General features: G+C 39.2%; 1 protein-coding gene across 1 annotated transcript in view; it reads right to left on the bottom strand.

Moving 5' to 3' along the window:
- Nucleotides 1-16348, bottom strand: part of CDH12 (cadherin 12) — a 762277-nt gene that overhangs the window by 28156 nt on the left and 717773 nt on the right. Inside the window, exon 10 of the mRNA XM_075826751.1 lies at nucleotides 13372-13625. Coding sequence (XP_075682866.1) covers nucleotides 13372-13625 — 254 coding nt within the window. The remainder of the gene's footprint in view (nucleotides 1-13371; nucleotides 13626-16348) is intronic.

Raw genomic sequence — 16348 nt, 5'->3', positions numbered from 1 at the left:
GTACTGGCATAAAGAGATATATACAGATATGCCAGTACATTATGCATGTGAACAACACAAGTTTTAGGGCATTTTGGCATATCCCCTGTATGAGTTTGAGCCCCAGGAGACAAGTTGAAAAATAACTAAATAAAGGAAGACATTCTCTGAGCACTGAGAAGTGGTAAATTAACATTGATGTCCTGGAATTTGCCTAACTTTGCTAGTGCTAATGTCATAACCACCACAACTTGCCTAAACACGGATCCCTTTTATAAAGTGTTTATTGTTTGCTATTTTGGTTTTGACTCAGACTGTTTTCTTTCCTTGGATCATTGCCTGCCCTGACCTGTGCCTGTCTCAACACTTCTGTTCACTGATTCTAGTACCTTGCTTTGAAAACGTCATCGGAAAGCCATTAGCGGTTGGTATTAGAGAGTCGACTACTACAGGTATGTGACTTGATGATTCTTTGTGAAAAGTCCATACTGCTGTGAGGAAAAAAAAATAAAAAATGTTGTAGACCACTTGACTTGGCCCTAAGCCAAATCTAATAGTGACAGTGGTTCCATGCTATTGTCCAGGGGCCTGAGCTTAAAAAAAAAATATTGATGGTCTGTTCTTAATATTTGATCAATCATCTCCAGGAAGCTCTGCAATCATCAGAATAAAGAGCTCTACTATGGCAAAAGACTAAAATGTTCCGATACGATTATTGAATTATTATTATTATTATGTCATTAATAATGATTTCAATATGAAGTCCTTAAGTCTTCCGACTCTACAAATAATTATTTGTTTATGTCTTTTGTTACGCATCAACCCAAATATGTTTTGGTCGTTGAGCTGCTGTGCCAAGAGTTGATCTCCATGCCCTAGAAGAAGTTTAAGTATGTCACCCAAATTCACAGTAAAGGTCCTTTTACATGGTCCGATATGGGCCATGAAAATGAACGCTGAAAGCTTGTCGATCAGCATTTGCTACTTTCACAAAGAGCTATGATCCGTAATATATGGAGACGCACTATCATTACCACGATCATTCGTCCCTATGCATTTGCATTATGGTAACAGCATGTCTCTCTGTTTATACAGGTAGAGGTGCTGCCTACAAGCAAATATGTTTTTGGCCGCATAAAAGATGCAATCAGTCGATGAACGAGCATATCCACGTTAATCAGCTGATCGTTTCACTGCTTACACAGGGCAATGTTTGGGACGGAGCGTTCATATGAACACTTGTTTGTCCTATCATTGGCCTGTGTAAAAGGGCCATAAGGGTGGCTTATATATATTGATATGATCTGCCAGAACTTCAGCTTCAGTGCTGGAGAAAGAAGATTTGCCTCTAGAAAAGTGGATGTTTATTTTTTTATGTATTTTTCTTGATTTGATTTTTTTATTTTTTTTAAACATTTAATGATTTGAACTATTGAAAGTCTTTTCTAAAGTTGTTGAATAGAAAATTATATACAAAGTAATGTTTTTGAAAAAAAAAATGGATGATAACCTTCAGCCAACAGCTAGCAAGCTACAGTACAGTAAGCATTATATCTTATTGCTCTATTTTTATAACAGCATTTCATGTGTTTCTAGTCTACAATTTTCCCAGCAGACTTTTAAAAATAGATTTTATTTGAACTTTAATTAAAAAGGTTCTCAGTAGGTGACCATCACTCTGGTATAATCATTATTAAAAGCCATAATTGAATTCAGGTGTCAGCTATATGCTATGATTCTATGCAGCTTATATTTTTTCTCTCTCATGTAAAGTAGTAATTGTATGCATTTATCCAGGCAGCCATATTTACTTGTGGAATGGACTATAATAGCGATAAAACTAAAAGTCATTTGGTCAATTGTTTGTTTTAGCCTGTACCATTCAATCAGCTTGTTTTGTTTCTTAGATTAAAACTGTTCTGGAGACATATTACACAGTTAAATAACCATTATCATATAATTGGTAACTTGCCTTTAATTGCAAGATGAAATCATTAGTCCAAGAGAAACTACTGTAGTGTCTGTGATTATCAGATAGCCATCAATGGTGTGTATTATTGTATTCATTTTCCACCTGACAAGCAGTGATTTATATAAAGGGAAAGTAATAAAACAAATTGTACATCAATCCTGTCCAAGATTAGCTTTGGAGAAAACTGGTGAGGTGGAAGGTGCTTAGTTTTTCACCATAGGTTCTCCATAGGTTTATATGGTTATATTCCTTGAATCTCTCTTAGCTTTAGAACTCATGCACAGACCACCGTATTAAGGACCCATAATCAATGAATTAGCAATGTATGGCATAAGCCATTGTAGGGAGCAGGCAGTAATGAGCCTGGACATTTCCTATCAAAGCCCGGCAATGCAAAGCAGAATAAAATAAATACTACCATATAGAGGCTAAATAATCAGCCATACAGCCACCACATATGCAATGCCACGTCTTGGATAAATAATTTTCTAGTGTCTATACAAAAATCCCTTGTGGTCTAGTGCAGTGAAGTTGTCATTGAGATTGTAGAAAATGTCACGTGAGTGCTATAAATGAAAGACATTCAGCAATACTTTTATTACAGACCAGTGCTTGATAAAAAATAAAAATAAAAATTTAAAATTATTAAATCAATGTGTTATGTGTTTTTAGGCAGCTTGCAAATTGACTTTTATTATTTTTTTTTACTTTTTACGTCACAAATGTTATGTATCTTGTATAGATAGAAGCTGTATCGTTCTCTCTCAGCTGAATATGTCATTTCAGCTAAACCTAACGGCTGGGCATGTCTCTGACACACAGGATCCAGCTAATATCAATCACATCAGAGTTAATAACTTAGATGTGATCGATATTAGCTGGATCCGTGTAGTAAAAACGACTGTCAACTTTATTTAGTGGATCAATACGATTATGGGATATACCAAATTTATATTGTTTATTTTATGATGTACAAGTTGTTAAAAAAAAATTGTTTTGTGTTGCAATAGAGTCGATTGGGTGGTGTGGGGACATGTTTTTTGCAATGTGAGCTATAGTTTTTATTGGTACCAATTTGGGGTACATGCAACTTTTAGATAACTCTTTTTTCCATTTTATTTGGAAGGTTAGATTCCCAAAAAAACAACATATTTTTATAGCGTTCATCGCGCAGATTAAATAGCGTTATATTATAATAGTTTGCACTTTATTGGAAGCGGCGATACAAACTATCTTTGGTTTTACTCCGGTTTACGTGCCGCAGTGGCTATTGACCGCGTCATCAAAGTGGTTAAACATCTGGGATCAGGGGGGGCGGAGCTAGCGCTGAGACTGCATGGACGTGTCTCGCTGAGCTCCGTACATCCAGTGACCCACAGAAGCTAACATAAGCGGCATAAATCTTCACAATGGTGAAGTATGGAGGCAGTAAGGCGAGGGAAGCATCGGAGACCATTGTTCCGACCCCCTCACAAGCAAAGGTGGAGAAATACTTCGAAAAACGAGCCGTCTCCCTCCCGCTGAGAGGCCCCAAGATGGCGCCGTCCTCTCACAGACAGCAAGGAGACACGAGTGCAGACGCCTCTGATGTGGAAGGAGAAAATGCTGATACCTTGCACGCTGAGGAACTACCATTGACGAGACACTTTATCACTCAGGTACTTACCAGAACTCTGGAACCGGCTATAAAAGATATTGCAGAGATAAAGCAAGATATCAAGCAAATTGGCCACAGGGTTGAGACCCTGGAAAATAACCAGGCAGCCATTTTAGAATTTAATGCAGCAACAGTGCAAAGTTTCTCCTCTTGCCAACTTACATTCAATACTATATTTAGATCTCTTGAGGATCAAGAAAATCGTAGCCGCCGAAATAACCTACGTTTTCGTGGTATCCCTGAATCGGTATCACCGACAGAAATTTCGGATGCCATTATGTCCATATCCCGCTCTATCCTGGGGGATACTTTTTCTGACGAGGAAATAATTATTGAAAGAGCACACAGAGCACTACGCCCGAAGCCTAAGGTGAACGAGCCGCCTAGAGATATAATTTGCAAATATCTTAACTTCAAAGTGAAAGATAAAATCCTCTTTAAGTCGCGGGAAGCTGCACCACTCTTATTTAAAGGCACAGTGATCTCCATTTACCAAGATTTAGCAGCGGTCACCCTTCAGAAGCGGCGTAAGCTTAAACCACTTACAGATCTCCTACAAGCAAGAAAATTTTTATATCGTTGGAACTTTCCTTTTGGTCTATCCTTCTCGGTGGGGGGCCGCAGGTTTAACATCTCGTCGGTGGGCGATCTTGCTGAAATATACGATCACCTAGAAATTGCTCCTTTGCAAATTGAAGATTGGGACCTTGTTACGGATCTCGCTTCTCTCCCTCCGGTCACTCAGACCACTCCATGGAAGCAGAATCCTGCGTTCAAAGCGCCGAGGCATAGGAAACGAGCAGGTCGTATGACTCCGAGGAGATTGGTGGAAGATAATGACTGATCTATGCGTTTATGCGTCCTTTCGTTCGATTTTCCCTGAGCTAGCTAAATATGCAAAGTTTATTTTCTTCACTTACCATGATGTAATGCATATCTGCTATGACCTAGTCTGTTCATTATTTCTCTACTTATAGTAGTTATCTTATGCAACTGTACTCATATTGCCATTGTAGAATCCGCAAATTGTGGGTTTGGAATCTATTATGGCTATTACCCCACACTATATTTTAATGTTTTACACTCCATTGTTATTTACAGACGCTGCTGATATATATCCTGTCATGTTCATAGACATGGATGCACCTTCTGTAAAACCACTGGTTGAATTAGGGTTTACTCTAATGCTACTGTTTCTGTTGTTAACTGTCAGGTTGCCTAGACAGGGTTATCTCTCACTGCTGGTACATGTATATTTCTACTACATTCGAATCTATAGTAATGCTGTATCATGGCGTCCTTAAAGATAGTTTCATATAATGTCAGAGGTTTTAACTCCCCCTCTAAGAGATGTCAGATTTTTTCATCTCTCAAAAAGGCATCTTGTGATGTCATAATGCTACAGGAAACTCACTATAAGAACAACCATTTCCCTAATTTCTCCTTCTCGCATTTTCCTGTCTGGCATCATTGCGGAATTCCACACTCAGCCTCTAGAGGAGTGAGTATAGGCTTCCGACGTAATTATCCCTTTAATTATTCGTCTCATCTCCAAGATATAGAGGGAAGATATTTATTTTTGAAAGGTACCGTGGGAGATCAAACGTTCACATTTGCGAATCTTTATGCTCCAAATACGGGTCAAATTGCATGGCTGTTGTCTACGTTTGCTCTCTTAGATTCATTCTCAGAAGGCTTGGTTCTTATTGGTGGAGATTTCAATTTAACTATTGATCCATTGGTTGATTCCTCCTCCAAGAAGTCAGCTTTATCGTTTAATGCACTATGTAAATTTAAATCTTTACTAATGTCGTATGGTTTAATAGATGTTTGGAGATGTCTAAATCCGACTCAGTTGGATTACACCTATTATTCATCTGTACATTCTTCCTACCACAGGTTAGACTATTTTTTTCTCTCCAAATCCTCACTTAAATATTGCTCCCAAGTAGAGATAGGTTCGCAGTTGCACTCCGATCATGCTCCTATTTTTCTAACTCTAAATTTCCCGAACAGGCACAAACGCTCATCTACCTGGAGGTTAAATGATTCTATACTAAGCTCATTGACTGTTAAGGAGCTTTTCAAATCTAAATTAGATGATTACTTCCAAATTAATGAAACCCCGGAAGTTTCCCCTGAAGTAATCTGGGACGCTCATAAGGCGTTTATCCGTGGCCATTTTATTAGCTACTGTTCCCACCTACAAAAAGAACGAACTAAGTGTGTTGACGAACTTTTAATTAAAATTCAGAAGGTGGAGAGATTGAATAAGGCATCTGTCGCGATACAGCATACACAGGAGTTGACTTCCTTGAGAACTCAGCTATTAAATAAACTGAACTTGTCCTCAGCCAAGTCCTTTATGCATTCTAGACATAAATTTTATGCACATGGAAATAAAGCTTCTAAGTTTATGTCTAAAAAGTTTAAACAAAGACATACTCTTAACTATGTACATATGCTGAAAGACGCGACAGGCGCTTATATCTACTCTTCAAGCTCTATAGCTGAACAATTTCGTTCTTACTACAACAATCTTTACAATCTAACAACAGCTGACACCTCCTCACTTAAGACAGACAGACTCTCGCTCATTTCTAAATTTTTGGAATCCTTATCTTTACCACAGATTTCTCCCTCCCAAAGTGAGGGGCTGATTCAGCCATTCACTATGACGGAATTAGAAATTGCCCTGAGGCAAACTCCCCCAGGTAAATGTCCTGGTCCAGATGGCCTACCTGTTATATATTACTCCTCATTTCGGGATGTATTACTTCCTAGATTGTTGTCATTAGCGAACCTCTCTTTATTGGGACATCCACTTTCCTCTGATATCACTCATGCACATATTACTCTTATTCCTAAAGAGGGTAAAGATCCATCCTCTTGCTCCAATTATAGGCCCATCTCTCTTCTCAATGCAGACCTAAAACTTATTGCTAAATTATTGTCAAACAGACTTAAACATATTCTTCCTGATATTATTTCTCCCGATCAGGTAGGGTTCGTTAAAAATAGAGAGGGTAAAGATAATTCTCTTAGAGTCCTGCACGTTTTACATTATTCACGCAGACATAAACTTCCTATGGTCCTTCTCAGCACAGACGCCGAGAAGGCATTTGATAGAGTTGACTGGTTATACATGAGGAAGGTTCTGCTGTCCTTTAATTTTCCTATCCCCTTCATAGACGCTATATTTTCAGTGTATGCCTCTCCCTCTGCATCTGTCATGGTGAATGGGGTCTTATCTTCCCCCTTTAAGATACGTAATGGTACAAGACAAGGCTGCCCTTTATCTCCGTTATTGTTCTTGACAGTTATGGAGACCCTCATGCAGGCAATAAGATTAGATACTGAAATTCATGGAATACACCTAGGGGGCAGAGTGCATGAGGTAGCGGCATACGCTGACGATATGTTATTGATGATCACAAATCCCGAAACTGCTCTCCGCAGACTCCAATACGTTTTTGATTTATTTAGTAATATGTCCAATTTTAAAATTAACAGAGGGAAATCTCAGGCCTTAGGATTCTCCTTACCAGAGGCTCGGAAGAAACAACTGACAAGGGGTTCTGACTATGACTGGACCTCTCCCTACCTGAAGTTCTTGGGTATTAAGATTGGGCATAATTTGGATAATCTATTTTCCCTAAACTATGCCTCTTTCCTTGCGGCTTTGCCGGACCAACTAAAGAGGTTTGAAGTCCCTTTTATCTCATGGTTTGGTAGGAAGAATGTTTTAATGTCATTTATTCTCCCTAAGCTTACGTACCTTATGCAAGTTCTGCCGATACCACTTAATAAGACATTCTTTACGGAGGTTAATAGATTATTTGTTAAATTTATATGGCAGAACAAGAAAGCTAGAATTGCTAGAAACATCTTGTCCAGACCCAAATCAAAGGGGGGTATAGGTCTACCTGATCCTGAAAAATATTACCAGGCCATACATCTATCGAGGATCATAGATTGGATCCACGCCCCGTTATATAAGTTATGGGTGTCAATAGAAAATGATCTTTCCTCCATTCCTCTCCGCACACTAGTATTATATATAGGAGACTCTACAAAGGAGGCCAAGATATATAATCCAATTACAATGGCGACGTTTAGGGTCTGGCGCTCCTTTCTACTATGTTCAGACAATTGTTCAGTCCCTTCCCCTCTACTACAAGTTAAAGATATATTGAGCCTTGCTCAAGGTGCCTTGAAGGACAGTGTTCCTAGTGTGATTGCCTCCTCAGAATGCCCGGTGATACGGCTTTTTGATGACCTTGGTGATATAAAAGATGACTCGTCTCTGTCCTCTTTACTAAGTATCCCCATTCATCACTATCCCTTGCTCTCCTTCATTAGACTTAAGGTCAGGGCTCTAGGGCAAACAATTATCGAAACACGCCCTCTATTTTGGTTTGAAAAGCTTTTGTCACAGACATCACCAGTCCTCAAACCAATTTCTTTACTGTATAAAAGACTCATCTCACCCAACTCATCTACAATCCCGTATTTTGTTAAAATATGGGAAAGAGATCTTAACAGGTCCTTCTCCGAAGTTGAACTTCACAAATTGTTGATAGCTCCTCATAAAATGTCCAGATGTGTCCGTATCCAAGAGAATGGATACAAGATTTTATCCAGGTGGTACAAAACGCCGGATATAACCTCAATATACACACCGACACACTCAGACACTTGTTGGAGATGCAATTCAGAAAGAGGTACTTTTTTACATATCTGGTGGACCTGTACCGTCATTCAAAAATGGTGGAAAGATGTCTTTGCCTATTGTAACAATGTATGTGGCACTAAGGTCACAGCTTCCCCAGACCTTGCTCTGTTATCAATCAACCCCCCTTCTACTACGACCCTACCCTCAAAATTATTTCAGATTCTGCTAATTGCTGCGAGACTACTGATCCCCTCTTACTGGTTATCTGTTGAAACCCCATCGGTTGCACATTGGATAGCGAAAGTAGACCAAATTTACAGAATGGAAGAAATTTCTCATTGGGAAAGCTATTCCAGAGATACTTTCTTGATAATATGGGAACCCTGGAGGAGATACAGAAAATTCTCATAACCAAAGATGATACCTCTAAATACTCCAATGTCTGTATCTTCTCCAGGTTAACTCTGAGGCAGAAGATTTCCTTTTAGTTTGTTTTTATCTCATCTAAACTGATGATATTGTATAATTGTATTTGACTATCTGCTCATATAAATACTTGCACTTTCTTTGAATACTGCAAAATTGCATGAACATGCATGTACTATGTAATTTGTTTTATGTTTGTTGTTTTCTTTTTGTTTACTTGTTTTTTCCTTTGACATTTTTACGTTTTACTTTGTAATGCGTTATTCTTTCAATAAAAAATTTAAAAAAAAAAAATAAAAAAAAACATCTGGGATCAGAGTTAACGTCGGACCCAGTCATTGCAGTGAAGTGTTGGCTGTAACGTACTGAGTATTGAGCGAGCTCAGCCCATAAGCCCGCTTCATACACCCCCTTCATAATCGTGACCTACAAATAAGTAATGTGGCAATAACTTTTTCAAGACCGCTGATTGCTGCCACTGAAACAGGAGAGTAGCTACAGGGGATTCAGAGGTAGCAATCATATCAAGGCCTAGGTGTTTGTGGAAACCCAAAGGACCCTTTACCACTTAAGAAGACACCAGTATTATAAATGGCACATGGTAGGTAAGGGGCCCTGTATCAGATTTTGCCTTTTTTCCCAGCAGTTTCAAGTTACCCCACTGGAATGAAAACATATTCCTGGTCACAGTTCAGAAGTGTATAAAATTCTATCCAGAGAATTGTATCGGTTGAACTTGATGGACATGTGTCTTTTTTCAATCGTACTAACTATGTAACCAATTCTCCAAGAGAACTTCCTAGACCTGATATACAGTGGAGGAAATAAGTATTTGATCCCTTGCTGATTTTGTAAGTTTGCCCACTGTCAAAGTCATGAACAGTCTAGAATTTTTAGGCTAGGTTAATTTTACCAGTGAGAGATAGATTATATTAAAAAAAAAAAAAGAAAAATCACATAGTCAAAATTATATATATTTATTTGCATTGTGCACAGAGAAATAAGTATTTGATCCCCTACCAACCATTAAGAGTTAAGCCTCCTCCAGACCAGTTACATGCTCCAAATCAACTTGGTGCCTGCATTAAAGACAGCTGTCTTAAATGGTCACCTGTATAAAAGACTCCTGTCCACAGACTCAATTAATCAGTCTGACTCTAACCTCTACAACATGGGCAAGACCAAAGAGCTTTCTAAGGATGTCAGGGAAAAGATCATAGACCTGCACAAGGCTGGAATGGGCTACAAAACCATAAGTAAGACGCTGGGTGAGAAGGAGACAACTGTTGGTGCAATAGTAAGAAAATGGAAGACATACAAAATGACTGTCAATCGACATCGATCTGGGGCTCCATGCAAAATCTCACCTCGTGGGGTATCCTTGATTCTGAGGAAGGTGAGAGCTCAGCCGAAAACTACACGGGGGGAACTTGTTAATTATCTCAAGGCAGCTGGGACCACAGTCACCAAGAAAACCATTGGTAACACATTACGCCGTAATGGATTAAAATCCTGCAGTGCCCGCAAGGTCCCCCTGCTCAAGAAGGCACATGTACAGGCCCATCTGAAATTTGCAAATGAACATCTGGATGATTCTGAGAGTGATTGGGAGAAGGTGCTGTGGTCAGATCAGACTAAAATTGAGCTCTTTGGCATTAACTCAACTCGCCGTGTTTGGAGGAAGAGAAATGCTGCCTATGACCCAAAGAACACCGTCCCCACTGTCAAGCATGGAGGTGGAAACAATATGTTTTGGGGGTGTTTCTCTGCTAAGGGCACAGGACTACTTCACCGCATCAATGGGAGAATGGATGGAGCCATGTACCGTCAAATCCTGAGTGACAACCTCCTTCCCTCCAGCAGGACATTAAAAATGGCTCGTGGCTGGGTCTTCCAGCACGACAATGACCTGAAACATACAGCCAAGGCAACAAAGGAGTGTCTCAAAAAGAAGCACATTAAGGTCATGGAGTGGCCTAGCCAGTCTCCAGACCTTAATCCCATCGAAAACTTATGGAGGGAGCTGAAGATCCGAGTTGCAAAGCAACAGTCTCGAAATCTTAATGATTTACAGATGATCTGCAAAGAGGAGTGGGCCAAAATTCCATCTAACATGTGTGCAAACCTCATCATCAACTACTAAAAACATCTTACTGCTGCGCTTGCCAACAAGGGTTTTGCCACCAAGTATTAAGTCTTGATTGCAAAGGGATCAAATACTTATTTCTCTGTGCACAATGCAAATAAATATATATAATTTTGACAATGTGATTTTCTGTTTTTTTTTTTTTTATATATAATCTATCTCTCACTGGTAAAATTAACCTAGCCTAAAAATTCTAGACTGTTCATGTCTTTGACAGTGGGCAAACTTACAAAATTAGCAAGAGATCAAATACATATTTCCTTCACTGTAACTATATCCCCCTCTCAAGTAGGAAATGCATTACGCCTGTACTTTTGTCTGCTTCTGAATGTATACAAAAAAATTGTAACCCACTAACAGCAAACAGAGATCTGGAAAGTGATGAGAAATTGAATCACAAAATACAGTAGATAGTTTCAGAACTTTGCTTTATGTAATAATTAAGCTGAATTTACATAAACCCAGAATGACCCCAGTATATGCACTTTGGATTCATTGGCTAGCGAGTAAAAATGAGGAATAGTAATTTATGTTTTACATATTACATTGGCATACCTCCCAACCGTTCCAGATTCAGTGGGACAGTCCCGCATTCCGGCCGGCGTCCCACTGTCCCGGGCGGTCAATGGTATGTCCTGGATTCAACTGTATCTGTGTCCTCAGGACACAGTTACAGTTGAATCCAATGCTGAAGCAGGGAATCATCAGCTCCATGCTTCAGCAATCAACTATGGAGTCCCAGGCCAGAGCAGCACAAGCTCTCTGGCCGGGGACTCCTGTTTTGGAAAACATCTTAAAGCCCCTAACATCACTGTCCATATATATGGACATTGACGTCAGGGGCTCCTCCAGGAGTAGAATCCCCGGCCAGAGCGTTGCCTATGCTTTGGCCGGGGATGCCGCTCCTAGAGGGAGCCCCTGACATTACTGTCCATATATAGACAGTGACGTCTGGGGCTCCTACAGGAGTGCAATTCCCAGCCAGCGCACAACGCTCTGGCCGGGGATTCGCTTCTGGAGAACCCCCTGGAGTCAATAGCTATATATGGACAGTGACGTCAGGGGCTCTTTCTGAAGCGGAATCCCCGTCCAGAGTGTTGCCGATGCTCTGGCTGGGGATTACACTCCTAGAGGGAGCTCCAATGGAGCTTTCTGGGGGGTTTAGCGCTATCTACAGGCAGGGTGTAACTATCTACATGGGCATTGTGGCACAATGTGGGCACTGGCACTTTATATGTGGGCACTCTGGCACTATATGGGCACTGTGGCATTATATGAGCACAGTGGCACTATCTACATGGGCACTGTGGTACTATATGGGCGCTATACACATGGATACTGTGGCACTATGTGGACATTATACTGTATGGGGGCATCCATGTGGGAATTATACTGTATTGGGGCAGCGATGGGGGCATTATACTGTATGGGGGCATTATACTGTATGGGGGCAGTTGTGTGTGCATTATAGTGGATAGGGACATCTGTGTTTGCTTTATACTGTATGGGTGCATGTATGGGGCACTATACTGTATGGGGAGATTATATTGTATGGGGGCATCATACTGTATGGGCCATTAAACTGTGCGGAGGCAGCTATTTGGCATTATACTGTGTGGGAGGCACTATGGTGTATTATACTGTCTGGGAAGCAGCTATAGTGGTATTATACTGTGTGGGGGTTTTATGGTGGCATTCTACTGTGGGGAGGCACTATGGGTGCATGATACTGTGTGGGCTGAACTGGGTGTGTATGGGCGGGATTGGGCATGGTTAGAGACGTGACTTAAAAGAAAAAAAATACCGTGCTGCCCTCTTTGTGATACTTGAAAGTTGGGAGGCATGCATTAGACATACAGTATAACTTCACTTTGGATTACTTGGATTACTTACCTGAAGTGCACCATGAATAATACTTTATCTCACAGACCTCTGGTTCTTACAACCCCCAGAAACATTTGCACAAATGAGTAAATTACATTAGCAGCTCTTTTATAAGGAGTGTACTTAAGTGATCCAAATGTATATATGTTGAGCTTTCAACTCTCTTAACTTCTCATATAGTCTGCCTGACTAAAAATATTTTGACACTATTAGCAATTATGATTCACACTATCGTATTTGGCCCACTATTCGCGTTCTGCATAACTCAGATGTGTTATGTGAGGGTTTAAGCGGCCTGTGAGATTTATTATTCATAGTTTTGAACAGATCGCCCCCTTCTGTTTTCTCATCGTGAAGAATGTTCAACTCTCACGACAAACAGAGACTCATGCAAGCAATATGCATTATAGAACAATGGGAGTAATACGCTGGTGGTGGGAAGGAATCACTTGCTGCATAATCATTTCCAGTGCACACATCTTGCTACTTGTATTGCTAATTTAATTTGCATAGTTTAACAATTTACATTGAAGTGGGGAAATATTATAAATATTTATTCACTTTAATTAAATTTAGAAAATAATGCAAAATAAGATAATAGTATATTAGTATTGAAGCATTTGAATAATTACCTAACAGGACTGGATCCTATGTCTAGATCCTGTGCAGTAACAGCTCCTATGATGATGCCAACAGGTGTGTCCTCATACACTTCCATGGTGTAGAACGGTTTGCTGAATATTGGAGGCTCATCCACATCCAGAACATTTATTTTTACAGTTGCAGTGTCTTTAAAGGGTCCCACTGAGTTAAAATGATGATCCAGGTGGACATTGGAAGCCTCAACTTTAAACGTGTATGCCTTTTTTGTTTCAAAATCCAGGGGCTGGAAGATAAAATATAATATTTTATAAGACTCTTTAAAACCTGTAAAAAAGGACCTGTCTTCCTTACAACAAACCAGGAAGGATATTTTCTGTCAATCCCAGAACTATAAAACAATTACTATGATTACTCATAGGGTGAAAAAACTTTTTTATTTACAAGTATCTTTATATTAGTATCAGAAAATGGAAACATATCCTCAAAAAGTACTGTGGAAGGCAAAAGAAACATTTAAATGAACATAAATAATCCTTATCCAAGAGGGACATCTAGTGGTGATTTGGAAACCTACCTATTGACCAATTCCAAGTTCTAATCGCAACTAAAACGAAAAACAATAAATGATACGTATTAAACTACTTTCTTCATGATGCTTCAGAATACAATCCGCACATATAAGACTGTTTTATAGCAGTCAATGGTTACTTATTTTAAACTCCATGCATCTTAATGCTTTCTGGTTTGTATTTTCTGAACTAGAACGGAGTGACATCTTCTTAACAAGTTGATCAAGATTAACATAGCACATCTAAATATTGGACATTAGAATAAGCTGCTTAACCCTTTCATGAGCAGGGGTGTTTTGGGTCTTTTTGCACAGTGCATGATTTAACCTTTGGGAATGCTGCATTCTAAGGTCACGTTCCCACGTAGCGTTAACGCTGCGGAATTTCCGCAACAGAATTCTGTGCAGAAATTCCGCAGCATTTACAGTAGCAGAAAAATGGATGAGATTTAAAAAATCTCATGCCCACGCTGCAGAAAAAAACACAGCGTAAACATTAATAAATTGACCTGCAGTGCGGAATTTAATTCTTCAGCATGTCAATTTATGCTGCGTTTTCGTTATTTTTCTGTAGCGGGTTATCCCCTTTGAATTCAATAGAGATGCAAAACCTGCAGCAGAAATCCAAGTGTTGAGACTTTTGCGGTCACTATGCCACAAAAGTCGCAACTCGGGAAAAAAAAATTATACTTAACCAGAACGCTCTACTTCTTCCTGCAGTCTGGCCTCCTGGGATGACGTTTCATCCTATGTGACCACTGCGGCCAATCACAGGCTGCAGCATCACATGGCCTGCAATGTCATCGTAGGAGGCCGGACTACACGCAGAGAAGGCGGAGGGTGTAAGTATGAGTGCTTTTTTCTGCAGCGGAAATTCCGTTCGACGTGCGGTTTTCAGACATAAGGTGCTGCAGGTTCCAGGTCGGAGAGTTGCGCCATTTTTAGGCAATGTATCCGACCTGTGGAAACCAGGCCTAAAGGTGAATTTTTATTTTTGTGTTTTAGTCTACCCCCAATTTTTAATTTCCTTTTTTGCGGGATAAATAAGGATTTTTTATCGTTAAAAATTGTAGCCAATATCAATTCATTTTGCAGGTCATTTTAGGGAAAAATGGTCAGAAACAGTAAAACATACAGCTTTTTCTAATTTTTTTAATTCTATGTTTCAAGGTTTTGTTCAATGAATAATATTTACCCAATTTTTTATCCGTCTAGCCCTCCCGCACATAAAGATGTCAAATATGTGTACATCGTGTAAAATATGAAGTTGCTATAGTGCCATGTACAAAAACCCTTTTTTAGTCTTAAATGTATCTCCCTCCCTTAGCTTTAACCCCTTAAGGACCCAGCCTGTTTGGGCCATAAGGACCCAGACAAATTTTAGAAATCTGACGTGAAAATATATCAGGGGATAACTCTTTAATTGTTTTGTGCATCTAAGTGATTCTGACATTGGTATCTTTTTTTTTTATCACATATTGTACTTTCTTTTAGTGGTAAAATTTTGTTAATATGGTTTATATTTACTTTTTAAAAGTTTATAAAATTAAAAAAATATATATTCCCCCTCCCCATTTTAATTGCTATATGTAAAAAACGATATGAGTATATTGTATAAATCTGTTAATAAATATAAATTTCCATGTTTTCTTAATTGACACAAATTATTTATTTACAATTTGAATATATTTTAACAGTACATAAATTACCCCATTTTGAAAACTAGACCCCTTAAGGTATTTATGTAGGGGTGTATTGAGCATTTAGACCCCCCCCCCCCCACCCCCCATTTTTTCACAGAATTTATGCAAAGCAAGTGTGAAAAATTGTAATTTGCTTTTTTTCCCACAAATGTGTCACTTTCATGAAAGGTTTTTGTACAAAGCAAAGTAAACTGAGGAAATGCACCCCACATTTTATTGCATTGCATTATCTGTCTATCTATCTATCTAGTCTATATAACTGAGACTAACTTATAACTATATTAACATATTTTTTGTATTTTTTAAATATATTTTAATATATTTTTTTATACTAAATCCTAACAACTAAGAGCATAACCCTTACTAGCACTACCTTAAGCCCTACACATAGCTAATGGAAATTAACGCCCAACCCTAATGCTACCTAACGCTACCTAACACCCTAGACCTAACGCTGCCTAACGCTCTATACCTAATGATACCTAACGCTACCAAATGCTTTATACCTAATCAAATATTTTCATTTATATCACACACAAAATAAAAATTATAAAATGAAAGCCGTGGGTATATGGATGAGTGAGGTGAGATCACAGGGGCACTGGGCAGAACTGAAGGGGTTAAGTCTTTATTTAACTCTGAGAGGAGGACAGGCTAACGCAGCTCTGTTTTCCTCACAACTTCTGACAGAAGTGAGCCGCGTACCGGCTTTATCTCCTGCCTTCATGACGTTTA

The sequence above is a fragment of the Rhinoderma darwinii genome, chromosome 5 (genome assembly GCF_050947455.1).
Source record: "Rhinoderma darwinii isolate aRhiDar2 chromosome 5, aRhiDar2.hap1, whole genome shotgun sequence".
In the NCBI taxonomy this organism is placed as follows: Eukaryota; Metazoa; Chordata; class Amphibia; order Anura; family Rhinodermatidae; genus Rhinoderma; species Rhinoderma darwinii.
Note: the sequence above shows the minus strand (reverse complement) of the source record. Positions and strands in the feature narration are given on the sequence as shown.